General features: G+C 37.6%; 5 protein-coding genes across 5 annotated transcripts; 3 read left to right on the top strand and 2 right to left on the bottom strand.

Moving 5' to 3' along the window:
- The first annotated feature begins 3,353 nt into the window (after positions 1 to 3,353).
- On the top strand, positions 3,354 to 4,399 carry LOC121763297 (zinc finger A20 and AN1 domain-containing stress-associated protein 5-like). Its single transcript, XM_042159292.1, has one exon. The coding sequence runs from the start codon at positions 3,499 to 3,501 to the stop codon at positions 4,027 to 4,029; it is 531 nt and encodes a 176-aa protein (XP_042015226.1). The 5' UTR covers positions 3,354 to 3,498; the 3' UTR covers positions 4,030 to 4,399.
- A 5,075-nt stretch (positions 4,400 to 9,474) lies between these two features.
- On the bottom strand, positions 9,475 to 14,106 carry LOC121763383 (sm-like protein LSM7). Its single transcript, XM_042159394.1, has 6 exons — positions 14,018 to 14,106; positions 13,858 to 13,904; positions 13,645 to 13,726; positions 12,598 to 12,669; positions 10,425 to 10,477; positions 9,475 to 9,972 (listed from the first exon to the last, which is right to left on the bottom strand). Exons 2-6 carry the CDS (start codon positions 13,858 to 13,860, stop codon positions 9,883 to 9,885), a joined length of 300 nt encoding a protein of 99 aa, XP_042015328.1. The 5' UTR covers positions 13,861 to 13,904; positions 14,018 to 14,106; the 3' UTR covers positions 9,475 to 9,882.
- Positions 14,107 to 21,269: 7,163 nt separating this feature from the next.
- On the bottom strand, positions 21,270 to 21,890 carry LOC121763983 (splicing factor 3B subunit 6-like protein). Its single transcript, XM_042160074.1, has one exon. It carries the CDS (start codon positions 21,807 to 21,809, stop codon positions 21,432 to 21,434), a length of 378 nt encoding a protein of 125 aa, XP_042016008.1. The 5' UTR covers positions 21,810 to 21,890; the 3' UTR covers positions 21,270 to 21,431.
- Positions 21,891 to 22,087: 197 nt separating this feature from the next.
- LOC121763810 (60S ribosomal protein L31-like) lies at positions 22,088 to 23,801 on the top strand. Its single transcript, XM_042159895.1, has 2 exons — positions 22,088 to 22,282; positions 23,342 to 23,801. The coding sequence occupies exons 1-2, from the start codon at positions 22,203 to 22,205 to the stop codon at positions 23,619 to 23,621; spliced, it is 360 nt and encodes a 119-aa protein (XP_042015829.1). The 5' UTR covers positions 22,088 to 22,202; the 3' UTR covers positions 23,622 to 23,801.
- A 926-nt stretch (positions 23,802 to 24,727) lies between these two features.
- Positions 24,728 to 26,852, top strand: LOC121763808 (60S ribosomal protein L31-like). The gene is made up of 3 exons (XM_042159894.1): positions 24,728 to 24,946; positions 25,071 to 25,681; positions 26,404 to 26,852. The coding sequence occupies exons 2-3, from the start codon at positions 25,596 to 25,598 to the stop codon at positions 26,681 to 26,683; spliced, it is 366 nt and encodes a 121-aa protein (XP_042015828.1). The 5' UTR covers positions 24,728 to 24,946; positions 25,071 to 25,595; the 3' UTR covers positions 26,684 to 26,852.
- The last annotated feature ends 140 nt before the right edge of the window (positions 26,853 to 26,992 follow it).

The raw sequence follows: 26,992 nt of genomic DNA, 5'->3' as shown, positions 1-26,992 counted from the left end.
GTCAAGTGCATACTACTTAGGAACTCTATCTCTCAATGCACTTTGCACGTTGTCCCTATCCAGCTTCAATTTTTTAAAGAAGTACTCTTGATTCGGTGACAATGATGCATCAATCCAACGAAAGAATTTGCAATCGACCTCCTTCCAGACCTGGCAACGATAGAAGCGTCGTCCGGGATTGGCATCCATATTGGATGTCACCACATCAGCTTCAAGACCGTGATCACAGACCACTGCCTAAAACCTCGGCCAAGTTCTGCTCGAATGCTGGGAAGAAGTGGACATCCTGCACCAAAACCGCATTTGAACATTCAAACCAGTCCAACCTTGAGCCCTAATTCTGGATGAAACATTATACACAACCCTAAAACCAATACAAATCTAAATTGCAAAATCTACATTCGGGATTTCAACAATCATGAACCCTAAATACACATTGCCAATTGCACATTCGAAATCGCCCAATCCAACCACAAATCGAGAACCACAACATCGCATATTCAAAATTCAAACCTAAATAGGTAATACAAGCAAACCCTAAAATTGAAACCTAAATCGACCCCTAAAACCAACGAAATCAATCGCATCTTCAACGAAACGAACGAACCCTAAAATTGAACCCTAAATCGAACCCTAAAATGAAGCTATGGTCTTACCTTGTTACGGGATTTCAAGGACAATCGGGATTGCAGCAGTTTTGTAGGATGAATCGCAATTTGATTCTGAGAATCGACAATGGGTGTGGGTGGATGAATCGAGAGAGGAAGGACGAGTGTTTGATTTGGGGTTTAATTGTAGTTTTGATTTTAACCTAATGTTGCATGTTGGTGGACTAAACGTCGTTTTATCCATAAGAAACGGCGTCGTTTCAATATTTTCCGATGCCAGACACGTCAACATTCAGGCATGCCACATAGGATTTTTAATTGCCGGAAAACACAGGGTTAGGTCAATTTGGGAAATACCAGCGACCCGGCAAAGTTGGTGACTTTATACGTCAATTTTAAAGGTCGTGGGAAAAACCAAAATTCGGACAAAGTTCATGACTTTTAAGGCAGTTATCCCCTTTATTTTAACATTTCGTTTCCCTTGTTTAGTTTCGTAAAATCATGTAAATGGAGAGAAATAAGCGAAGTTCATTTTGTAAAATTGGTTTGGGCAAAATGGGCAAAAGGCTCGACTGATAAAATGCATTTAAATAAGTTCAAAATTAAGTGACCCATCAAAATAAATAATCGATTACTTTGAATTATTTCCATTTTCCTGAACTTCATTTATCATGCGTCAACACAAAAACAACAAATGAATAACGTGATGGCAAAACATGTGTTGGTTGTTGATTATTTATAATTTAACAAGTTTTGGTAGGAAAGATAATTCATCTATGTTTAAAATTATATGATAAAAATATTATTTTTTGTCATATAATTTCAAACATATATGCGTTATTTTTCCTACCGAACAAGCTCAATTAACATATACAGACTCCTATTTCATAATATTTTTATTGTAATTTTTAGAAAATCAACCCATTTTTCAAATCAAAAGTATATTATAAACAACATAAAATAATAGGGAAATTTTCAGTTAATTGAATAAACTTAATTAGTTATCGAGTCAACTCTATCAATCTCGGGCTATTTTCGATTTGTGCTTGAAATTTTTTATCTTGACCCTTAACTATATAAAAATAATACATCAAACTGAAATGATATTAATTATTAATTATACATTTAGAAAATAACATGTCTTGAGTATTTGGATATTTCTTGAGTGGAACTTCATTGCGACTCCTAATGCTAATTAGATATAGATATGATAGTCAATTAAATCATGAACTTGATCAAACAGTTGTCAGTAGACACTTGAAATTGAAATATCAAATAATAAAGTTTCAGTTTTGCTTAATTGTCTCATTCGTATACAAATCAGAGTCTTTTAGTCATGCTTAAAACGATATTAATTAAATTATAAGAAATAAGAAATTAAAGGAACATTATTTTAATAAAACGCATTGCTTTGAACGTTATAAAAATGATATATTGTGTATGAATGAGATAATTAAGGAAAAAATGATATTTTGTGATTTAATATTCCAAATTTGAACGTCATGAACTAATCATAATTTGATCAAACTTTTATACTAAATGACTATGGACCCTTAAATATAATGTCAAAGTTGTATTGTTTTACAAGGAAATGTTTTTATTAGTTAAATGAATCATTAATTAAATTGTGAATATCAATTCCAAATTTGTCAAAATGATATTGAATATTGAACTTTTAATTAAATACTAGTAGTAATTTTGATAATATAGACATGTGTATTCAAATTTATGTCAGTTAATAATGTACAGTTTTAGCAAAAATGATAATGCTCCTAGTAAATAACACTGGCTGACTTGGTCAACTTCAATATGAAGGCAAAGGCAATCACGCTACTACGCTAGCATTAATTTGGACCACAAACCATATTGCATGAAGTTTAATAGGGTAATTGTAATCAAATATACTTAAATTAATAGTATAAAAAATTTAAATTTGATTGAAGTTCATTTTTTCAATACTATCATTGGTAACCAATTCGACAGCTGAAGTATTTAATGTAAACGGCTATCATTTATTTGAATAAAATACATGAATCAAAATGCAAATTTATTTAATATATCCTGCAATAGCCACCCAGTAATAATTACCATGATAAATTAATAGAGCCCCACTAATGACTAATCTAACTCTATGAATACGAGGCAAGTTGGCTTAGCAATTATATACGACGACCAAACATTTTTTTTCAGAAAATACTTATTTTTTATATAAAAAATAATCTTATTTGAAGACATTATATTACTATTAGTAAAATATGAAAAAAAAATTGAAATTTTATCATAAATAAATAATTTAAGTGAACGAATCACGAAAATACAACTCCATAAACTAATTTCATGGAAATACAGTACTCCCTCCGTCCCAAGGAAGATGACCCCTTCCTTGGGCGGCACGGAGTTTTATGCAGTTTTATTTTGTGTGTTAAGTGGAGAGAGTAAAGTAAGAGAGATGGAATAAAGTAGAGATAAAGGTGTTTCCATTTATAGTAATGGGTCATCTTGGATGGGACAAACCAAAAAGGAAAGTGGGTCATCTTTAGTGGGACGGAGGGAGTATTATACTATGAAACAAAAAATGGTAGGAGCATAAAACCATGCTTTGTGTATACACAATAATAAAATATCCCAAAATGGACGTAAGGCCACGTCAGAGTGATCTAGAACCTCCCTATTAGCGCCATTTAGAGAAAGCACGAGGGGTATTTCCGTCACCAACTTGTCGAATACGCGTCCCTATGAGGCCATTATGAGACGCCACCGACTTTAATCACCCTTCAAATTGCAGCCTCCTCGCCCCTCGTCTCTCTCTAATAAGCGCCCCCAATTTCCAATCTCCCTCTCTCTCTCTCCCTCCTCGCATTTCAACGCGAATCACACAAATTTATCGCCGATGGCGCACAAGACAGAGCAGGAGGAGACCGAGTTCAAGGTCGTACCTGAGAACATCTCGCTCTGCGTCAAATGCGGCGTGCCAGGTAATTTTGCCGCGAATAATTTGTGCCAGAAATGCTTCACCTCGCCGCCGGAGGTCTCCGCCTCCGCCGTTCCCGTGGTTTCCGGCGTGGCGAAGCCGAAAATCCACGTGTTCGGAGAGAAATCCTTCAGATCCAGCTCGTCCGTCAGATCCTCGCCGCCGAGGATTCCAAGGCTCCTCGAGACGAGCGCAGATCTGAAGGAGGATCGCGCGGCGGTGGATTTATCGGCTTCGGCGCCTCCGGTGAAAAGAGAAGTCAACCGGTGCTCCGGCTGCAGCCGGAGAGTCGGATTGACCGGATTCAGGTGCCGGTGCGGTGAGCTGTTCTGCGCCGATCATCGGTACTCGGATCGCCACGACTGCAGCTACGATTACAAGACCGCCGGTCGGGTGGCGATCGCGAGGGAGAATCCGGTGGTCAAAGCCGCGAAGATAGTCAAAATTTGAGGCTGAAATCCCCGGAGGAGGATTGGACGAAGGAACGATTCCGCCGAATACATACTCAATCGAGAATCGGGGATTCTTCGTGTTATGATAAATCGGAAATGAAATTATTGCTGCACTTCTCTTCGAGCTGAGACGACGCCGTCTCGTGGCCCAGGGACGGAACTGTAGAAGAGAGGCTGTGAGACAACGGCTTCTGTTACTTTTTTGTTTCTTTTTGATTTTTTTTATTTCAATTGTGACGATATACAATAGAGTTTTAATTAGTGTGACAATATTGCTAGATTTTTACTAGTTTTATGTGTGATTTTTTCTTGATCTTTTTGTATTATGAGATGGAATTTTTGCTATAATCTGTTCGGTATTTGATAAATTTGATTAACGATTTGAGAGTTTTTCATGAATTATCTGGGAATTCAGAAGAGGGTGGAAATGTCATTTGGATAGTGACATTGGGTTCGCGAAAGAGTCATTTTCGGCTGTCGAGATAAAGATGGCAGAAGTATTAGAGCATCCACTACACAGCGCGTCGGCGTCCCGCGTCCTATCCCGTCGAGACGGGTTCGTCGTGCGTCGCGTTGCAGCAAACGTCCCGTGCCGTCCCTTGTCCCGTCCCGTGTCGCCGAGCTATGCGACTGGCCGGCTCGCCACGCGCCTATGCGACGTGGCGCGACCCGGCGTCGTGCGTGACGCCTATTCGCCGGCCCGCGAGTGAGCGTCGTCACGTGCTGACGCAATAAATTTTTTAAAAAAAAAATTTAATATATTAATAAAAAAATTCTAACGGTAATAATACCGTTTTTTTATTTTTTTTTATTTTTTTTATTTTTAAATTAGTTTTTTTACTCTATAAATACTCCTACACTCATCCTCATTTCACACACAACTACACATCTATTCTTCTATCATCTCAATTTCCTCTCAAATTTCCTCTCATCACAAGATGTCCGGCGAAGGCAACTACGGCGGTTCCGGCTCCGGTGGGTGGAATCTCAACGCCTTCGGCGATTGGGAGACCATGATCAACACACTGGGTGGTTCCAGTGCGTCGACGTCGGGGACCCAGGGTTCAGAGACTCCGGGGGTACCAACCATCCAACTTTGACATTGATGCGTATGCCCGTCCCTCCGCCCCGCGGTATTCGCAGGGATTATCCCAGATCGGGGAGGATTTTCCCGTTGATCCAAAGCAGGGAGTAGGCCGAGGCGGTGGAGGTGGACGAGGTGGTGTACAACCCCAGGCGGGCGAGGACGAGGAGGAGGAAGAAGAGGAAGAGGATCTAGACTGACATCCGTACAGCAACCAGGAAAACGCTGGCGGTGTACAACGCCTGGATCACCGTCTCGTACGATCCCATCGTCGGGAATCAACAACCCCAGAAGTGTTTCTGGGAAAAGGTCTGCGAGGTCTACCACCAGATAAAGCCGAAAGGCTCCCGCAAGCGCAAATACAAAATGCTCCGCTCTCACTTTGACCGAGTCGACCAACAGGTCCAAAAATTCTGCGGCCTCTACTCGGCCGAAGCGGCGCGCTACCAAAGCGGAGCCACTGCAACCGACATTTTAACGTCCGTTTTGCGCGCCTACTACCAGGACACCCGTCAACAATTCAGATATGTTGATGTTTAGCAGGCCGTGAAGGACGAGGAACGGTGGGTCGGCGGTTTCCGCTCCAGCTCGGGCTCAAACTCAAAGCGCACGAAGCATACGGCGAGTGGTCAATACTCGTCTGGTGGTGACACCGCTGAGGGCATCAGCCCACATGAGGCTTAATCGCAGGAGTTTGCAGGTACGGTCGGCGATGCTGGAGGATCCAGCCGTGAGCGCCGTCGGCCGCAAGGGACGAAGGCGGCGAAAGCGACTAGAGCGACGAAGGGCCGAGGCGAATCAAGTTAGGCGGCCTCGGGATCGGGCTCGCAGGGAGGCTCGGACACACTTATGGTGGCGTACATGACCGCCACAATGGCGGACACTTCTCGCTTCTTGCACGCCCAATTCGCTGTATGGTGGAACGGAATTGTGCATATGGCAGCACAACTTGGCCTTCCGACTCCCCCTCAACCTCGACCGCCTCCGGAGGATGATTAGCCGGTGGAGTAGTTTTTTAATTTTCTTTAAATTTGTACTCCCTCCGTCCCGGGCTACTCGCTCATTTCCTTTTCGGCTCGGAGATTAAGGAATGAGTGTATAGGAAAGTCAAAAATGACGGCTGTAGGTGAAATTTTTTACTAAAAATGGAAAGAGTGCAAGTAACTTGGGACGTTCAAAAAGGAAATAAGTGCGAGTAGTGCGGGACGGAGGGAGTATTTTTTAATAAAGTGTGTTTGTTTTAATTGAATTGGGTTGGAAAAAAAATAAAAAATGAAATTGAATGAATAGTAATTTAAGCGACGGTTAAGGGACGGAGCGTTGCAGGTTCCGTCCCTTAGTTAAGGGATGGAGGAATACAGTACAGTGAGGCCCTCAAATAGTAGTTAAGGGACGGTATAGAGACAACGTATTGGATGGCCTTATACTACTACTGTTATTGATATTGAGGATTGATTATTTAATTACTAGCAACAATTATAATATCGGCTTGGAATCTAGACCTACATAACATAAGAATATTAAATTGTTTCAATGAGTTAGTGAATCAGTCTCATTTTTATATGCTTCATCCATCTCACATTAATTAAGTTTATCTTTTGACTACAATATTTTAAAAAATTAGAGTAGTGGAGCATTTATAAATTAAATAGAGAGCCTAATAGAGGAAGTCTTTTGAGTATAAAATTTACTAGTAGAAAATACTATAAGTATTTAAGGGAATTAAATTGAGAGAATAATATTCAGTCGGATGTGATCATAACCATATAACACACAGCTTTTTAAAAGTATTTTTAACTAAGTTATTATAAGTACTTAATTAATTTTGAAATATTTCTTAAATTTAATTTCTTTTGTGAAAGAAAAATCAATAAAATAAGAATCTAATTTGTACATATTTCAGGCATCCATCACTTGGGAATAAATTTGAGATGAACAAATTTATGTGCTATTATGCTTATTTCTTAATCTTTTTTTCAAGAACAGGTCTTTAATAACGCGGTCTCGTATTTGTTGTCGCTTCCAAGATAGTGATCCATTTTCTTTATTCATGTAAAAATGCAATGCATATTTCCATCAAATAAAGGCAGATGTCATTGTTATTTAGCGGAAATTCTTATAAATATCTTATCTGATAACTGATAAGTTATGTTGGGTGGATATATTGTACGTGTTCACTCCATCAACCATAGAGATGACTTGGTTTAATGTCATTCTAAATAAATAAAGATTGGTTTCTTTATTTTTAAGATTTTCTTACTTTGGTGGTAGGATATGAATTCAAGGGGTTGCTACTTATAGATATACTTGGATACTCGGATGTCCACTTGAGGATTTCGTAACCGTCCATTATTAAATACCCCATGTCCCATTAAATATGTAACATCTAAGAATTGGCATGGGTTTTTATATAATAATGTTTTGGAATTAATGTAGAGAAAGTAAAATAAGAGAGATGAAAAAGTATAAATAGAGATGTTTCCATTATTAAATACCCCTTTGTCCCATTAAATATATAACATGTGAGAATTGGCACCGATTTTTATATAATAGTGTTTTGGAATTAATGTAGAGAAAGTAAAATAAGATTCATGAAAAAGTAAAGATAAAGATGTTTTCCTTTTAAGAAAAACGTTTCATTAAATTGGAAAAATCCAAAAAAATGGAGGAAAGAATTAGTGAAATATAATCAAACTTTTAATATTAATTTAAAATAAAATGAGTAAAAAAAGAATTTGTGGGATGTAGAAATTCACCCAAAATAATAAAAATGAAATGAGACATCTAACAACGAATAGACTAAGAAAGAGATATGAAAGATTTAATTACAGACGTAGAAGTAAAAGTATATTATTATATTATATTGTTTCTATATGTAAATTGTTATTATCATTTTTTAGAGAAATAAATCGCACTTTCGAAAATCATGCGCCAAAATTTATTGTGATTTGACTCGACGCAGATTTTAATAATATAATAAAAAGTGGGTGGAAATAGTTAGCGGAATGTGAGTCATATTTTTATAAATTAATTTTATAATAAAATATGAGTGAAAAAGAGTTGGTGGAATATACGTGGTCTACTACTAAAAAGGTAAGTGAAATATTACAAACTTTGTAAGAGTGAAGGAAATGAAAATAAGTGATAAACTTTCTAACGGTGGGAGTGCATTCTAATTATGATTGATAAATTTCAGTTAGAAATGATAAAGCATGATTCGAAATTGATTAATCCTAAATGGAGAGGCATACCAATTTTTGTCCTGCAATTGGATTTATCTTTCTGTTCAATTTATTTTGTAAGAGAACATTTACCATGTAGATAGATCGACAGATTGAGATAATATCTGTTAATCCGCCTTTTACCACAATGAATTGAAAATTTCAAGAATTTAATTCGTTGACATAGTATCATCTTGAACTAAATTAGAATTAATGTTACGATGAAATAAAAATAGTATTTGAATATTATATGTAGGTGGTAACTTGCATGCATTTGATCCACCCAAGCAGCAAGCCAGCTACGATGAAGAAAAAGGTAGATTAAAATGAATGGACATTCGCATTCTGCTAAAGTAAATAGGTAGAAACTAGAAAGCATTGAAAATAGTAGTACTACTATGTCTATCACATTATAAAAGGATGAAAAAAAAGCTACCCATCATGATGTGATTTTTGGAATTGGAAAGCGATGTGATATTTTGGAAATTGAATGGGGTAAATTCTCTCTAATCGATTTATGCCATGTTTAGATAGGAACGACGTTGCTATCATACCAAAAATTGTTCTCTCTCTCTATCGAAGCTACCGATGTCGATAAACAATCAAGTTTTAATACTTGTACTCTCTTCGTCTCACTACAAGTGATGGATTTCTTTTGGACACAAAAATTAAGAAAATAATGTATATTGAGTTAAAATAGAGAGAGTAAAGTATGAGAGAAGAAAATGTAAGAGAGATGAGTGAATAAAATAAAAATAAAATAAAGCAAGAGAGGTGAAATAAAGTAAAAGATGGTTGAAGTTGTGTTTTTAGCTAAAATAAAGTGATGTTTGCGGACAATAAAATCCACATTGTTAATAGTGTAATGTATAATGAAGAAAATTTCAAAAATAAAACGAACTAATTTTATAGAATAGACCAAAATAGCAACACAATATTCTTTAGAGACTAATTTTTTAGAGACTAATTTTATGGGAGGAACTTAGAATTTGGCATGGCATTGAATTTTCCCTCAGCAAGCAGCATTCTAGCAAATTTAGTGCACATACAGCAAATGTTTGCTTTTTCCAAAATTCCTTCAATAATACGGGGCTTTGAAAACATACATGCACATGATTTCATCTAAATTACATAAGAGTTTAACAAAGATGATAAATAAAATATTTCCAACATCCAAAAAAAAGGCAAACATACAATGGGCAAAAAAACCAAAGAAATTTGGACAAATAGTGTCCTGATTACCAATGTCTATTGCGAATCTATAACAGATCATAGAATCAAGATAAGGGTCAGTGCAGCAGAACTACTAGTGTTGCATTTGCCTAACACTAGTTCACTGTGAAATATCCAAATATTGTCTAAATCTGGACAAAGATTAACACATTTAAGTATATTTCTCATCACTGCCACGGCACAACTATTAAATCTGAGAAAGATTAACTTATGATAGAAGAGAAGTAGAGGAAACAAATTCCAGAAGTTGCAAAGTAATGCCCATTTCTTGAAGTCTCCCATAAAAGTAGGATCTCACATAGGGATGCAGCATCTATGCCCCATCAGGCTGAACGAATGGATTGGAAATCTCATCTGTTCCATCTGTTGGGGAAACGAGCATAACAGCAGTTCCTCGGCAAACCTGAAGTTGCAGAAACAGAACATTACATGTAAAGGAACAGGTAATAGCTATTTTGTGTTCTCTAAGCCTTGTGCTAGTTTATCAATTAAACATGCAGTGATGTTTGTGTTAATGCGATCTCAAAAATGAATCACAATTGGAAATGCAAAAAAATATAGCAGCACAGGGATCCTGTAAACTAAAAAACAGTACGAGGACTTAGCATAACAAACATTAAAAAATTTTAAGTATAGGGGCCTAAAAATTGTTTTGGCTATAATTCTTTTAAAAAATGAAAATCAAACTTCCATGATGATGCAAGCATCTTCCGATATGTATGGAGGATTTTCAGCTAATGTAAAACTTCAAGCTCTATCAAATTGTAAGTGAAGGTGAATGTAAATCTGCAATACAGTTGGACATAGAAGTATAGAACACAATTCAAATTATCCATGCACATAGATGAGACATACTATTAAGCCAATGCGGCGGGTCTGATCAGTTGTCTTTAGCGGATCTTCTGGATCTGCAGAGAGTGAATAAATGTGTGTGTGAATTATTGATAGTTTTATGCAGAACGACTCCTACTAGTATAGGAAACTAAAATCCATAGCACTTAATATCTTCCTCATGGGAAGGACAATGTTTGTCATATAGGGATAGTTTATGTGATAGAGTCAGTGTTGTTAGGGTCGCGGGTCGGTCCGGGGCGATGGGGCGCCGGGGCGAGGAACCCACGAATCGGGGCGCAAAATTATTTATTATTTATATATTAGTAATAATAATGATTAAATATAAGTCACTAATATATAAATACTTATACTTACATAATTAGAAGAAAAAATATTTAAAATTCAATCTGACATTGGGTAGAAAATAATTATCGGAGGAAGTATAATCTATTTACTTGTTTTGATATTTAATTAATGAATTTTATAATTAAGTTATTTTGGGAAAACATGAAAAGTTGGCAATAATAATAAATTAATAGTATAAAAAAGAGGAAAAGTAAAAAGTTGAAATGATTAGAGGCAAAAAGAGGCGGTGGGTGCCTAGGTTTTATCAAAAGGACTCCATATTAAAATACTAATAAAATAAAAAAAAGTTTCAGCTTCCTCCCTCTTTACACAAAAACGGATTCACGCCCCCTTCGTCGACCCAGACGTCCCACCGCCCCAGGCGTGCCCCACCGCCCTGATCGCGACCCCACTGAGCCCCACGTATCTCGCTCGGCTCACCCATGTTGGGGCGAAGCCGGACTCGACCCTGGCGACCCGTGCCCCGAGCTTGTTTTTAACAGCACTGAGAGTCACAGATGAGTTTTATCATGTGACTTCACTGATTCAAAGATCCATAAGGTCCTTGCACATCATGATTATCATCAAATTATTAGCTCAGAATATAGTAATACATGAAATCAATAGGCATTGTTACTAAGTGCCTAGAGGGACAAATATGGCTATGTGGTATAAAAGAGTAAAAAACCCATGGTTGTGGAGTTAATTATCAATAACATCAAGCCAAAAATAAAGATTATATCAGTAATAAGTTGGATGTTGAAGGTAAATACGGTAGCAGCTTCTAAATATGACCAATTCATGTAACATAATGTATACTGGGATTCCGCTCATCAGCAGTGATGAGCAGCTATCTTGTTACATTTCAATATCACAAGTCATATGCATTGAGGTCTGGATGACCTTGGTTATCATCATATGTCAACAAAATGGTCATACCAATGGTGCACACCAGTGTTGTTAAAATCGCGCCCCGAGCGCGCTTGGGTCGCGGGTCGCAAGGGTCGAGACCGACGTCGCCCCATTGTGGGTGGGTGGGACGAGATTCAGGGGTCGCCGTTGGGGCGGCTGAGGCGGCTGGGTCGAGCGACTGGGGCGAGCAGCTGGGGCGAGGAAGAAGAAGAAGATCGTCGGTTTCGACGGAACCAGCGTAGAGAGAGAATGGGGAAAGGAAAGTGAAAGAGGAAAGTGAAAGAGAGAGAGTGAATGGGCTTTTGCATATGAGGTGGGGACCACTTCTGTTTTGCTAGTTGGTCTTGACAAGTTGTATATTACTATTTCTTTACATATTAATGAATATTTTTCGTATGATGCAGTATGTTTTAATACATTTAGTAACACTTAGTTTTTTGTTAATTACACCTATTCCATGGAGTATTATTGCAATATACAAATTATATTATTATAAAAGAAGTATTATTATAAAGAAATATTATTCAACATAAAAATCAATACTTAATTTTCATAATATAATTTTGAATACTAAAAAAGTATTTAGACAATGGTTTCAATTATTTATTTTGTGTTATACTTATAACTTATGAATTGTTTTGATATTTTGATAATTTCTATTTTCCACTTTATCTCTATTCACATGAATTACGTCGACATTTATATTATTTGATATATTATAAACATTAGAGTAATATATTTATTTGATTTAATATTAAAAGGCAAAAAAATTAGCCTAGATTAGTGGGTCTCTCGACCCAGTCGACTCGTCGACCCGAATTTTCACCTTATCGACCCGGTGCGACCCTCGACCCTAACAACACTGGTGCACACAAGATAAATTTACAGAATCATGCCATATATGTTTGCAGAAACTGCCAGCAATTAATGAACTTACCTCTGAGAAATTCTACTGCTTCATCCAAAACAAGATTGAGCAACTGGTCATAGCCTTTTAAAGTTCCAGTCACTGAAAGGAATAGTTGGAGTTAAGCTTATACGGATTATAGCATCTAGCTTTGCCAAAAGAAACCACTGAAAGTGAGAAAAACATTATCTTTCTGAGTCATGAGGTTCTACTACTGAGCATAAAAAATAGTTGGATGTGAAACACAAGCTGCAGAAGTTGTATAATTGACTGGCATATTTCACTGAACCGAAGTATGACCAACCAAATACTTAGAAATCAAATTATGCTGCAAGTGCCATGTAAGATTTTTTGGACTTAGGAATTTCAACTTTATTTCTACAGATTAGTCAAAATGCAGAAACAAGGGCTTCCCGCATGATGACAAAAGCTAAAATCAATGAAGGCAAATTCATAGAGATACATATCCATAAACACCAGCAAACTCCAGGAAATAATTAAACCTCACAAGGAATCAAGGGAAAGTCTCTGATCTACAATATGTCCAACTAGAAAAACAGGAACCCACTTATCAAGTCATTATAACTTAGTCAGTCTTACAATTATTGCCACTAATTAAGTAACCATAGGTCGATAAGGGCGGTGAAAAGCCTCTGAAATCCCAAACCAAAGAAAGTTGGAGATAGAATTAGAGAGTAAGAGAAATGACAATGAACTGTCTTCATAGTAAAAATGACAGGAAGCTATTATTAGTAAGTTCAATAAACAGCACACTGATATATAGTAGTAGATTACACGTTCAGTCATATATCAAGCCCCTTTAAAGAGAACACAAAATGATTGATCAAAACCAATTAGTCTAAAACCAATAACGAACTTGAAGAAAGTAGGCCAACATTTCTGCCCACATATTGAGTGCAAACAACACTACTACCGTCCATCTGATATTCTGATCCAGTCAAGTGGAAGATCAAAATCACTACTTTAGATCCTTTTTTATCCTTTTTCCTAACAACAGCACGTTACGCACAAAATGGAATTACAAAAATTATAATCCAGAAAACAGAAGCCACATACCCAGCCTTCCACCAGTTAGTTTGACTTGAACACCCTTGTCGACGAATTTCGCCAAGTCCAGAACAGTTTCTTTTCTGCCAGACTGAAACGAAGAAAATGAGTAATACAAAAAAACAGACTTTTTGGAAGACCACAATAACCAAACTTTTTGCAACTGATGGGCATCATTCAATTAAGTTTTCGCTTACACACAAAATTTTTTCTATCACATACCATTTTGAGCTTCGATCGACTGCGTTTGTAGCTGAATGACTAGCAGACTGCAGTTCAGTTGCGCGAATAGATTAAAGTAAAATTATCGGAATAAAATCAGGAAAATTGTGACAATCGTAGAGAAAATGTAACATTATTGCCTGGATAAAGGATGACTTACGATTTTCAAATGGAATTCAATTTGGGAAACTGAGAACTATGCCCTTGTTTCGTCTTCCCGACTTCGGATTTACTTTCGCAGTTCCCCTGTAAATAAATAAATAAAGAACTCCCTCCGTCCCTTTGTATCTAGAGATGTCAAACGGCCCGGGCCAAACCGGAACAGGCCCGGCCCACCAATGAAACGGAGCGGGCTTAGGCTGAGCTCAGCAAGTTAAATGGGCTCCAATTGGACCTTTTTACTAACCCAGGATCGGCCCGGGCCCATGCCCACTCAAAGCTCGGCTATGGCCCGGCACCATCTCAGTTTTATAGTACTATGTATCCTTAATTCTTTGAATATATTTATTTTTTGCATATTATATATAAATATCCTTTAATTTTATTTAGGGATATTGACATCTAATATCACGAAACTTTCAAAAAATTGGATTTTTCCCACAAACTTTGAAATTGATAAATAATATTATGAACTTTACCCCGAGTTTGTTATTTTCCACCAATGAAAAAATTTCGGAAAATAATATCATGATACAAATTTTTTTTCGTAATTTCTCGACAACAACTTCGAGAGCTTCAAGTTTTTCAAACTTTGAGAATAGTTTTTCTTGAAGCACACCCTCCAAATTTGTCCTTCAATCCATTAATATAGCCATAATTTTTTCATTAGTGGGATATAACAAACTCAGGTAAAGTTCGTGATATTGTTTACCAAATTCAAAATTCGTTGGAAAAACCCAACTTTTTGAAAATTTCATGATATTAGATGTCAATATCTCTTTTATTTATTATTAGATGAATTCAATTAATCATTCTAAATCAAAACTTATACTACCTCCGTATTTTAAAAATATCAACTCTTTCCATTTTAGTCCGTCTCTTACAAATAGAAACTTTCAGACTTTCTATTTTAGGAAATCTTAAAACCTCTATATATCAGTTTATTTTAAACTTATACCACTATAATAAAATGGATCCCACGATCCACTGACATTAGTTTCTTAATTACAATACTCCATACCATATCATAGTTCTATAATTATTATTTTTTCATAGTTCCATAATTGATTATGCATGCAATATGTGTACTATAATTCTATTTAGTCTTTCCATTATTTAACAAACTTGGCCTGACCCATCCCGACCCGGCCACTTACCATTTGGGTTAGGCTCAGACTAGGCCCATTATATATACCAAAACCCAAGTCTGGCCCGGACCGCTCCATACATGGACTTAGGCCGGGTTGGGCCTAAATGTCACCGGGCATCATCAGGCTTGGACTGGGTCGGCCCGACCTACTTGACACCTCTATATGTAGCTGAGTCGGGTTCCTTTTGGATTATCGTTTTCTTTGTTGGCAAAATCAATAACATTTCATCTCTCTCACTTTATAATATTTCTTTATATTTCTACCTTTTTAATATTTACTTTATTCTCCTTTAAAATATTCTCCTTTACAACATCATCATGTTGTTAAGTTATTTGAAGGAAATATTTAATACTATGAGTAATTAGAAAAGCACTTACGAACAAACTAAGAAACATTTTAATTTTCAACTTATCAATTTATGCAAAATGATACAACACACCCTATATTTAGATTTTTCTCTATCCAAAATCTAGATGTTTTATTAGGTATCAATATTTAGAAAATTTCATAATTAATAACTCTATTCTATTACATAATTTTAGATAATACAAGTATCTAGATATTCTACCTATTTGTTTTACAAATTATGCATTAACTCATGTCCAATTAAAAGTGCATACTCTTGGAATGGATGGTGTATTATATTTTATTTTTCTAAATTTGTTTATTGAACTTAATATGTTTTTCAATAAATATATTTTTTATGAAAAAGAGATTTAAAAAAAAGGAAAACACAGTGAGTTTAAACGGTGTATTTTTATTATATTTGAACACCGCAACAACAATAAAAGAGGATTTAAACAAGACGTATGAAACCCTAAAAGCTAACAGTAATAATATTTAAAATCCTAATATGTAAAATTTAAATCCTAAATGCTAAAATGTTAAATAAACAAATACAGTATTATTAATATTTGAAACACCCTAAAATGCGCGCCGCATTTTTTCTTCTTCCCTAATCATTGTCTTGTTCTCTCATCCCTTTAAAATGGCACCGATGCATGAGACTCTGTAAGAATAGTGATTGAGCAGAATGAAGCATGCAGCAGATGAGCAGAATGCAGTGCCTCCTCATATTCAAGGATCCAACTATGGCGGCGAAAATAATAATGCATGATATTGTCCCTAAATTAAATTGATATAGAAGACTTATCACCCAAAATTAATTATATGGTGTATGCGATAGACCTATCATGAAATAAAAATGCATTATACAAAAAACCTCACATTTAAATGTTTGTACGATAAGATTTAATTTGTTGAAAAAAACCAGACACTTTCTCCATATTTAATTCCCAAAATGGTAAATAGAGTAGATTTTAGTTAATTCCCAAAATGCTAAATAGAGTAGATTTAATTTGTAAAATGATAAATAACACGTGCATCTTGATGGCTTAGCTACCACCAAGTCTACAACATGTAACTTGGTTAACTTGTTGATTGACAAATCATTTTCACAATCCTTAGAGAACAATGTTCCAAAGAGGTGGCCAACTTCTAGTCCAAAAATTGTCATTAAATATTTACATTCTTCTTCATGCCACTTTGTATGACAACTTCAACTTAGTAAGGGGATGGCAACTTCAACTTTGGGAAAAATAGTAGAGATTAAGATAATAGATTGCGAAAATTGTAGTACTCAATGTTGTTATTACAAAATGTGGGGGTGAAGTATGTTATTGAAGATGAAGAAGTTGGGAGTGGACACCCAGTAACGATACCGTTCATGGCTCTGAGAAAACCCTTTTTAACTGATCTCCCAGAAGTAGTAGAGCTGCCAGAGGATATTTAACATCTCCGTAATCTTATCTGGCTCGGGTTAAATGATCTTCCGAAGCTGACACACTTGCATATGACATTGTCTACCAATTCTATGTGTTTTTATTTGATGTTTAAAAAGTGATTGGTGAAATGAAGCAGATAAGATCCTGATTACTCCAGAGTAACTAAATCAGACATCAACTCTACGCTTAAGCCTCGTGATGGATATTGCTCATTTTTTGGTGGTATTTTGACCCTCGTTGCCTTGTGTGATTCCTAAGTGTGATACTCATGTGTATCAGGAAATCTCTCTTCAAAGCTAGAAAGCAAATTGCTCCCAAGATTGCCATGTTTATTCAAAGAGTCATCGATATAAATCTACTCGTAGAGTTATCTTTATTTGCAATGCCTCCTTGGTATGTGACTGTGCAGGTACATGTATTCTGGTACATTTCTATCATCCAATTTTTTCACTTGCGTTTTTCATTTTTGTTGCTGTTCTTGTCTCATATCAACAGATTGATCTCTTTAAAAACTAGAAGAGACGACATCTTACCGATCCCACCCATTTAATTTTTTTAAAAAAAACTAAACGAGATGTCATCTCCATAAATGGACATAATAATAAGAGAGGCAAGAGTATTGATTCGACTTAATAATAAGAGAGACAAAGAGTGTAGATCCACTTCAACAGGAGGTAAGAGTTCCAGCAGTGTCAACATGTCATACGACTTTATTTTCGACTGTAGAAATAATATAGAGATGTTTATGCAAATGAAGTTTTATTAGGCATAGAGTAAATTGGTTGGCTCTGGCCTCAGAACCGAAGCTACTAACTATGGATTGGTGTTTAGCACTCACTTATTCTTTTTGTTTACTCTTAGTTTGCTTATAACAATACCTTCTTGCTGTTGCATTACGTTACAAGTATTCTTCACTCAACTTATGTTTACTGACATGAATAGAGAAGGACTAAGGTACAACTCCTCTTCTGCATCACTGTCAGGTGTCCATGGCCTTATCCACACTACTTTTACATGCAATGTAAGTGCCATGTTTGTACCTGCTAACTCCTTTACTTGTGGAAATTGAGTGAGAAATATATTAGTTTGTCAAATGGTAAAGACAAATTCTTTTCGGATCTTGAAAATCTTAAAACTTCTAGTTCCAAGAGAGTTATGCTATGTGTATCAGCGTATGCCTTGGCTGAGTAAGAGAAGTATGTAGCTTGACCATATTAGTATCTTTAATAGCATGTTTTATCTTTTATCATATCTTCACTTTTCTTCTCCCAGGTGCGATGCGTAGTTAGTTGTTCTAGAAAGATATTGATGCCCATGCTAGAGGAGCTTTTGCTTATGGTGCACTTCCTAACAATCTCAGGTATATAACAGACTTGCTTTCGCTTGGCATTTGGCTCGAAAATCAACTAAATGGGTACTGAAACAGGTTGCCTACGGATGTGTAATCTAGTGACTTCATATTTTGATGCCCCTATGTTTAGATGTACTTGTGAGTCGAGCAGCTGGTATGATTATTTACGAAGCTACATTCATCTTGTGATCTCTGTTTGCTTCTTCTATGATTACTGAAGTTGCTGTTAAAACACAGATCTTAATACTACCATTGTTGTTATAGCATTTTCCTTTAACTTTAATATCTAAGGTTAAGTCTAATTTATGCTGGCAAAACAGTTCAATTTGAATGTTAGGCGCAATGAAGCAAATCTACCAGAGAGCACACAAATCAGCAACTGATCTTGGTTATCAGGAAGAAACCCCCGAGACTTCCCTCAACCAATGCCTTAATATTGATCTTTCAATCTTTACATTGTGCATTCAAGCAATTCTACCTTCATATATTTTGTTTCCAGTATTAGTCATTTTGGTTTTTGTCCATTGTTGTTGTTGCTTATTTTGAGTAGATAATTCATCTCCAAAGCTGGATTTTTGCTCTGGAATCCAGTCATCTTTTCACCGTGTCTTCGGTACTTAACACCTTAAGCACACATGCCCTTAGAGCTCGTGCACAACACTCTTGCTCTCACTAAGGCTATCCACAATGGCGCCTAGCGCACCGCCTAGCCGAGCGCCGGCGCTAGGCGAACCATTGCAGCTTCCAAAAACCGCCGAGCGGTTTTTCGGAATTAAAAATCGCCTAGCGCTAGGCGGTCGACGGACGCTGGGCGATGCGCTCGGCGCCATTGCAGCGTCGGGATCGCCCAGCGGTTTTTTTGTTTTTTTTTTTAAATTTTCGAGACACTATATATACGTGATTTGCACTTCATTTTCATTCGCACCACTTGTATTAACGAGTACTCTCTCTATCTTAATTTCTATACAAGATCAACACCGAGAAATGGATCTAAACAACGAGCCTAGTTCAGGGACGAGTGGTTCTCAAACTCCCCCAATCCCCGTTGGAGGCGGATGGAATCAGATGCCCGGGTACTACAACATGTACCCGTGGCAGCAGATGCTACCCGGGATGCCGACTGGAGGGAGTCCGCCGGGGGGGTTCCCGGCGATGCCGGGTTGGGGACCCAATATGCAGATGATGCCGGGGTGGGCACCCAATATGCAGATGATGCCCGAGGGAGGTTCGGCGACGCAGGGGACGCCGGGGGAGTACCTGCGACGCAGGGGACGCCGGGGGGAGTACCGGCGACGCAGGTGACGCGGGGGAACGTCTATCGCCCCAGTTTTGATTTCAGCACTGCATCGTCGCACACATCGACCCCAACGGATGCGCAGTTCACGCCGAGCGGTTTTGATGAATTTTCGTTGGCGGATTTGGGGTTTGATAGTCTCGGAGTTCCAGAAACTCCCGTTCAAACGGGGGGAGCAGTGCAGGGTAGTGGCGCCCCAAAGAAGAAGGGCGAGGGAAAGAAGGTCGGGGAGTCGTCGCAGCCGGGTGGGGATGACCCCACGGCACGGAGAAGGTGGACGGACGAGGAGAACGTTGCCCTGTCAAGGGCGTAGGTGAGTGTTTGCGACGATCCTCTTGTTTCTAATAACCAGAGGATCGTCAACATGTGGGGCAAGGTAGCAGCAGCCTACCAGCGATTTTGCCCGGAGGAGAGGCCACACAACGGGGAGGATTGCCGGAAGGCGTGGAACCGAATCAGGGCTGTCGTCTCCCGATTTTCGGGTTTGTACGCCAACGCCCTCCACATGCAGAGTAGTGGTCAAACGGAGGACGACTGCAGGAGATAGCGGAGAAAGCCTTCCCCCAGCCTGGGTTGTATAAGGACTTCACCTACTGGAACTGCTATCTTGTGCTGAACGACTCTGAGAAATTCCGAGTAGGTGTCGATGCTGGCTGGCCGAAACGGCAACGATTGAACTATACCGGGGATTTCAGCAGCAGCAGCGGTGGTTCCCACGACCTCCCCGAGACGGACCAGGTGCTCCCCAACCCTCGTTCGTTCGGCCGCCGACCTCGCCCCGTTGGGCAAAAGCGGGCGCAACGGGTGGCGAGGGGGGTCGCCGGGGGTTCCCAGGAGGTCCAGTCGGCATCCCCTTTGACCGCCAGTCTACAGAGGATCTCAAGTACTTCGCGCGTCAACAAACGCGCCAGATGATGGTGAAGACGTTAGCCGAATGGCGAGCGACGACGGACCCCCAGGAGAAGAGATTTCTCTTCACATTGCTCGAGAGCATGAATGACGATCTGCGTGGAGGCGGCAGCGGCGGTGGCAGCGGAGGCGGCGGTGACAGTGGCGGCGGAGGCGGTGGCGACGGAGACGCCGGTGACGATGGCGACGGCGACGGCGACGACGGAGCCACCGAGTGATTTTTTTTAAGTAATGTACTTTTTTTTAATGTAATTTTTATTATTAATGTGCTTTTTTAAAATTTTAGTACTTTTTTAAATTTATTGTACTTTTTTTAAAATTAAAATAGTATTATTAATGTTTCTCGTATATGTCTCGTAAATTAAATTCCGTATATTCTGTTATTAGTGATGTGGCTATTGATGTGGCTGGGCTATTTATGATATGGCTAGGCTATGGCTGGGCTATTTCTGATGTGGCAGGAGGATTTTTAGTATTGATGATGTAGCAGGAGGAGTTTGTGGCTGGGCTATTTCTGATGTGGCAGGAGGATTTTTAGTATTGATGATGTGGCAGGAGGAGTTTGTGGCTGGGCTATTGCTGGGCTATCACCACTGTGGATACCCTAAGGCATCCTGGGAGAGATCATGGTGTTTTTAACTATAAAAACTGTAATGGAGCTGCCTATTTATCAAGAATAAAGAGAGTGTTTCGTTATCTATCAGTTTGATCAGTAATGGATACATTAATCATCAAAATAATACTCCTATTAATCATTCCACAGATTATATCGAAATTCAACAATAATCTTCGATTCATCAATGCGAGTATCCGAAATCCATATCATCATTAACACAAGAAAGCAAAATCAGCATCGATTAGCATTACAAAGTCACATATTCAATATTCCTAAGCTATCTATTTTCCAGATAACATGAAACGAATTACTACTTATCTTTGGGCGTGGAGATGCCGTACTTCTCCTGGAGCTTCTGGATTTCTTCCTCCTTCTTCTTCTGGTCGAACTTCTTCCCCATCTTCGCCTGCTGGTAATAGAGGACGATCAGGTACCGGTTCGCCACGTTGAAGCCGGAGAGGTGGTCGACGGCGGTCTTGGCGTCGTAGATATCCTCGTAGACCACGAAGGCGGTGCCGCGAGTGTCCTTGTTGGTGCCGATGCGGATCTGCCGTATCGCCCCGTACTTGCCGAAGATGTACATCTCCTCGCTCGTAATGTTGAACGGAAGGTTCCGAATGTAGAGCACGCGGTTCACCTCCGGCGGGAGCCTGGTGTTCCCTTTGCGGAGGCTGATTGCTGCCGCCATTGTACCACAATTTGGGACTTAGGGTTTCGCCTGCGATTCAATTCGATTCCTGTTTGGTTAAATTGAAGAAGCCTCTCACAATTATCTAAGCGATTTATCGATTATAGTATATAGGAAAAAATTTTATTTAATTATTAATCGTATTATAAATATAATACTAATAAGTAAAGTTAACAAATATTTAATACGGATTACTGCTACTGATCACAGATTTTATTGGCATATTTATTATCAAGGGCCGAACAAAATAGCCCACAAAGTAGGCTTTATTACTCTTAGGCCCATAGCAATAACAATCAAATCATTGATAATATATCGTCGCTAGGGTTTTTACTATTTTCGTCTGCGAACGAAGAAATTAACCTTTAGCAGCAGCAGCAGCACCCAGCTACAATGGTGGAGAACAAACCAAGGAAGGAGGAGGTTGTCTCCAGAGAGTACACCATCAATCTGCACAAACGTCTCCACGGATGGTACTCTTCGTATCTAGGCGTTTACTTGCTTAATTGCTGCTATTTTATCAAAATTTCAATATTTAATTGCGATCCAGTAAATGTTGCTGTTCTATAATTTATTCTCGTTTATAATGGTTTAAGTGGATAGTTTGAATGCCGTATTTCTCAGCGTTTAGCGTCTAATTATCGCTCAGTTCTGTAGACATTAATTTTTGCTTGAATTTTGTAGTACTCCGTAGTAAGTTTTTTCGATTCTGGATGGCGTTGAGTTTCTTTGTGGTTCAAAATCATTAATTAAAAGTATGATAGTGCAGCAGAAGCACATGAATTAAGAGAAGAGGAGGATTAGGTTATTGCTTGATAAATATTCAATTCAATTGTTTTAAGTAATTTGTCCTTCAAAGATTGAAAACAAAAACTTATTATCAATAGTCTTCTCATTATGATAGATTCCATATACAATGGATGCTTCTTGGCTGACTGCGGAATATACTTGTGCAACTGAATACTAGCCATGCATCTGCTTGGACTGTATAATTGTTTTCATTACTTTTTGCTGAGCTATATTTACTACTTATGCACCTGCTATATTATAAATTACGTAATATATTTTCCAATGAGAAGATTATTTATTGTATTGAAATACTAGATTATTGGAAGCATATCCAGGTATCTGTATTCTTGTTTACTTACAATATAGACGCAAACATGAACAGACACAAATTCTTGGTACTGCGTTGCTGGCCTTTAAAAGTTATTTTTCGTATACTGGTATGTTTTATATAGATTGTTTTTTTGAAGATAAATGAAACCAAGGATATTTTTCTACTCACTAAGTAAATGAAACTATGCAGCCATTAACATATTGTGCTTTGAAAAAAACAGTGCTTGTTATAGGCTTATAGCATGTAATTCCATCTTTGTAAAATTGAACTGAACGTAAGTCCTCTTGTTCAATTTGTTGCAAGTATCTAGCATAGCTAAGAGGAGTACTTTGTTTTTATTATAATGCTATATTTATGTTAGCTTTGTTGTTCCCTTTGTATGAAGTTGATTGACTTGTTGAAATGTACTCAGTACCTTCAAGAAGAAGGCACCAAATGCTATCAAGGAAATCCGGAAGTTTGCCCAGAAGGCCATGGGTACTAATGATGTAAGGGTAGATGTCAAGTTGAACAAGCACATATGGAGCCGTGGAATCCGGAGTGTGCCAAGAAGGATCCGTGTTCGCGTTGCCCGCAAGAGAAACGATGATGAAGATGCCAAGGAAGAGCTCTACTCTTTGGTCACCGTTGCAGAAATTCCAGAGGGAGGGTTGAAGGGATTGGGAACCCAAGTCATTGAAGAGGAAGAGTGAAAATTCATATTTTATTTTGATAGATTTTTATGGGCTCCTCGTTGTTGGAAATTAAGAACAAAAGATATTACGCAATTAGATAATGCGTTTTCGTTTTTTCATATTCTGTTCTCATATTTGTATTGTGGAATTTGGATATATTCATTTCATGCAGAGATTGAATAGTTTATTATTAGATCATTTTATGTTCATTTTAGATCGTTAAAATGAATTAAACCGGTCATAAATGAACTCTGCATATAATGCACCAAAATTGATTAAAAATACACTAAAATGAATTGAAAAAACTAAACTAAAATGGAAGGGTTAGATGATTGGAAATTAGTTCGACATTAGTTATAAATTATAATCCCTATAATGATTGAGTTATACTAGAATATAAGTAGATTTTGTGGAAAACAATTTTGAAAGTGGCATTAGCGATTTATTTGCTCAAAATTCATACTACTTTATAGTTTCTAATCATTAATTATTGCTTATATATTTAGAAAATATATTAATTTTTAAAATTAATGTTATAAGTAAAAGCCAATGGACAATACACTTCTTTCAAATTATTTGCTCACTCTTAAAAAATAAATTTCCATAATATAATAATATTACTCCTATTACTTATTTTGGGAGTTTTTTAAGAATTTCAAATAATTTAGATGTAGAAAAAAATTGAAAAAAAATCTCGTTGGGAGGGGCTTAAGCCCCTGCCCCTCTCTGATGTGAGATTTATACTACTAACAATATTGTAATTATTTTATTTTTATTTTGCCAATTATACATTAATATCTATGACGTTTCGAAATTTATTTTGTAACGAAGGTAATGTTAAACTTTAATAACTGAAAAATAAATCACATAATTTGAAATGAAGAACGAAAACGACACACTTTAAACTTCAAAAAAAATTGCTCACCAAACAGAAAAATATAAATATTTTATTTACCGGAATTAAAAGTAGAATAGTAAAGTGATTAATAATGCATTCGTTACTTACATTAAAGGGGTCGGGTGGTAGCTCCGAAAACGCCCGAAACAGCACTGTGCAACCCCATTTCACAGCGTTTGGCAGGCAACATATAAATCCAGCGACCCGGTACAGAGGCTTTGGGTTTCCGCACTACACTTGCTACTATCGGCGTTTCCTTGTCAACACAATCCCGGTGGTGAGCAGGTATAAGGAGAAAGTGTTTTCACGATCCGGCTGAAACGGATGTGTGTGTCCAATTTTACCCCGATTTCACCAATCGAAGGATTGACGAAGGAGGAAGCGAAGAAGCAGCTCCATTGTTTAGCGCGGATGCAGAGGAAATTCGATCGACTAATTTTGTGCGGTAAATGAATTTGAATTTTTGGTCAATTTCGTTTGAATTTCGAAATAGATGTGTAGATGCAGTTCATAATCTGAATTTGTGATTCAATTGAGCTCAATTTTCTGTTCAATTCCCACTGCCGAAGAAATTCAAGGAAGGAGTGACGAAGGAGGAAGCGGAGGAGGCGAAGAAGCAGCTCGAGGAAGCCGGCGCGAAGATCTCCATTGTTTAGCGCGGATGCAGAGGAAATTTGATCGACTAATTCAATTGAGCTCAATTTTCTGTTCAATTCCCACTGCCGAAAAATTCGTTTAACTCAATAGAGTAGAAGCCGAAGACGGGTAGTTTAGTCTGAGGCATTTTGTTTTCAGCCATACCCCATTTCAATCAAACTCCCACAAATTAGGCTGTAGTAGTTTGTTGGGCTGAACCAAACAACCCACAACTCTATCCACCAAATCAGCAAATACCCATTTCCCACGAAGCCTGATAATTGTTGTATGAACTACCACCCGCCCCTAATAGATTTATTATCAAGGCCCGCTTTATGAATAAAATAGCCCATAGAAGTTGACCTTTTTACGCTGAAGCCCAAATAAAATCACACATAAATCGCTAGGGTTTGTGTACAGACAAAGGGAAAGAGGCGAAAAACCTTTAAGCAGCAACAATGGTGGAGAAGGTCAACAAGCCAAGGAAAGAGGAGGTTGTCTCCAGAGAATACACCATTAATTTGCACAAACGTCTCCACGGATGGTATAAAACACTTCTCTCTACGAGATACACACTATGCTCTCCGTATCTGAGCTATTTGCTACCTTCTTTCATTATCTTTTCAATCTCTAGGTCTTTGTCGCTTAATTGCTGCTATTTTTATCAGATTCTCATTATTTATTTGCGATCCACTATGACTGAAAATGATAGATGAAATGTTGCTGTTCTGTAGACACTAATTTCTGCTTGAGTGATGAATGATTTTTCTATTCTGGATGGTTTTGATATTCTTGGTGAATCGAAATCAGTTATTAAAAGTATGTAAGGGCAGCAGAAGCACATATATTAAGAGTATGAGAATATTTATTGCTTGATAAATATTTAATTCAAATTATGTTAAGTAATTGTCTTTCAAAATAAAAACTGATCATTAGCCTTCTCAACATGGTAGATTCCATATATCATTGATGCTTCTTTACTCCCTTGTGAATATACTTGTAAAACTAACTACTATCCCTGCATCTGCCTGTACTTTATAATTGTTTTTATTAGTTATATGGAAAACAGTCTTTGCTACATAGCATGCTATTCCATCTCTGTAAAATTGGATTGAACTTTAGTCTTATTGTTCAATGTGTTATATTGATCTAGCATAGCTATGATGTTACAATTGATTTCATATATTTAAGTACTGATAAAATCAATGCTATAGTCTATGTTGTTTGCTTGTTTTGAACTTGACTGGTGTGCTGAATTGGACTCAGTACCTTCAAGAAGAAGGCACCGAATGCCATCAAGGAGATCCGGGAGTTTGCCCAAAAGGCAATGGGAACTAATGATATAAGGGTTGATGTCAAGTTGAACAAGCACATATGGAGCCGTGGAATCCGAAGTGTGCCAAGAAGGATCCGTGTTCGCATTGCACGCAAGAGAAATGACGATGAAGATGCCAAGGAAGAGCTCTACTCTTTGGTCACCGTTGCAGAAATTCCAGAAGGAGGGTTGAAGGGCTTGGGTACCCAAGTCATTGAAGAGGAAGAGTGAATTCAAATTTTCTTTTGATAGGTTTCGTTTCTATTTACGAAAGTTATGCACTTTTGGCCACTTGTGTTTGGAATTCATAACAAAGAATGTTATCTCATATTTGTATTGTGGAATTTGGATATATTCATTTCATATAGGTATTGAATGGCTATCGTATTTCAGGGATCAATACTAGTAGTAACTGATATTATAATAGAGCAAAAGTCCTAGTGACGTGAAATGGTTTAAAATTCGCTTTGTTTTAAAAAAAAATGGTTTACAACACTTTATATTACTACTATGATAAAATCTTTTATAATATGCTCTTCT

Source organism: Salvia splendens, chromosome 14 (genome assembly GCF_004379255.2).
Source record: "Salvia splendens isolate huo1 chromosome 14, SspV2, whole genome shotgun sequence".
NCBI classification, from domain to species: Eukaryota; Viridiplantae; Streptophyta; class Magnoliopsida; order Lamiales; family Lamiaceae; genus Salvia; species Salvia splendens.
This window is presented reverse-complemented; position numbering and strand designations above follow the sequence as displayed.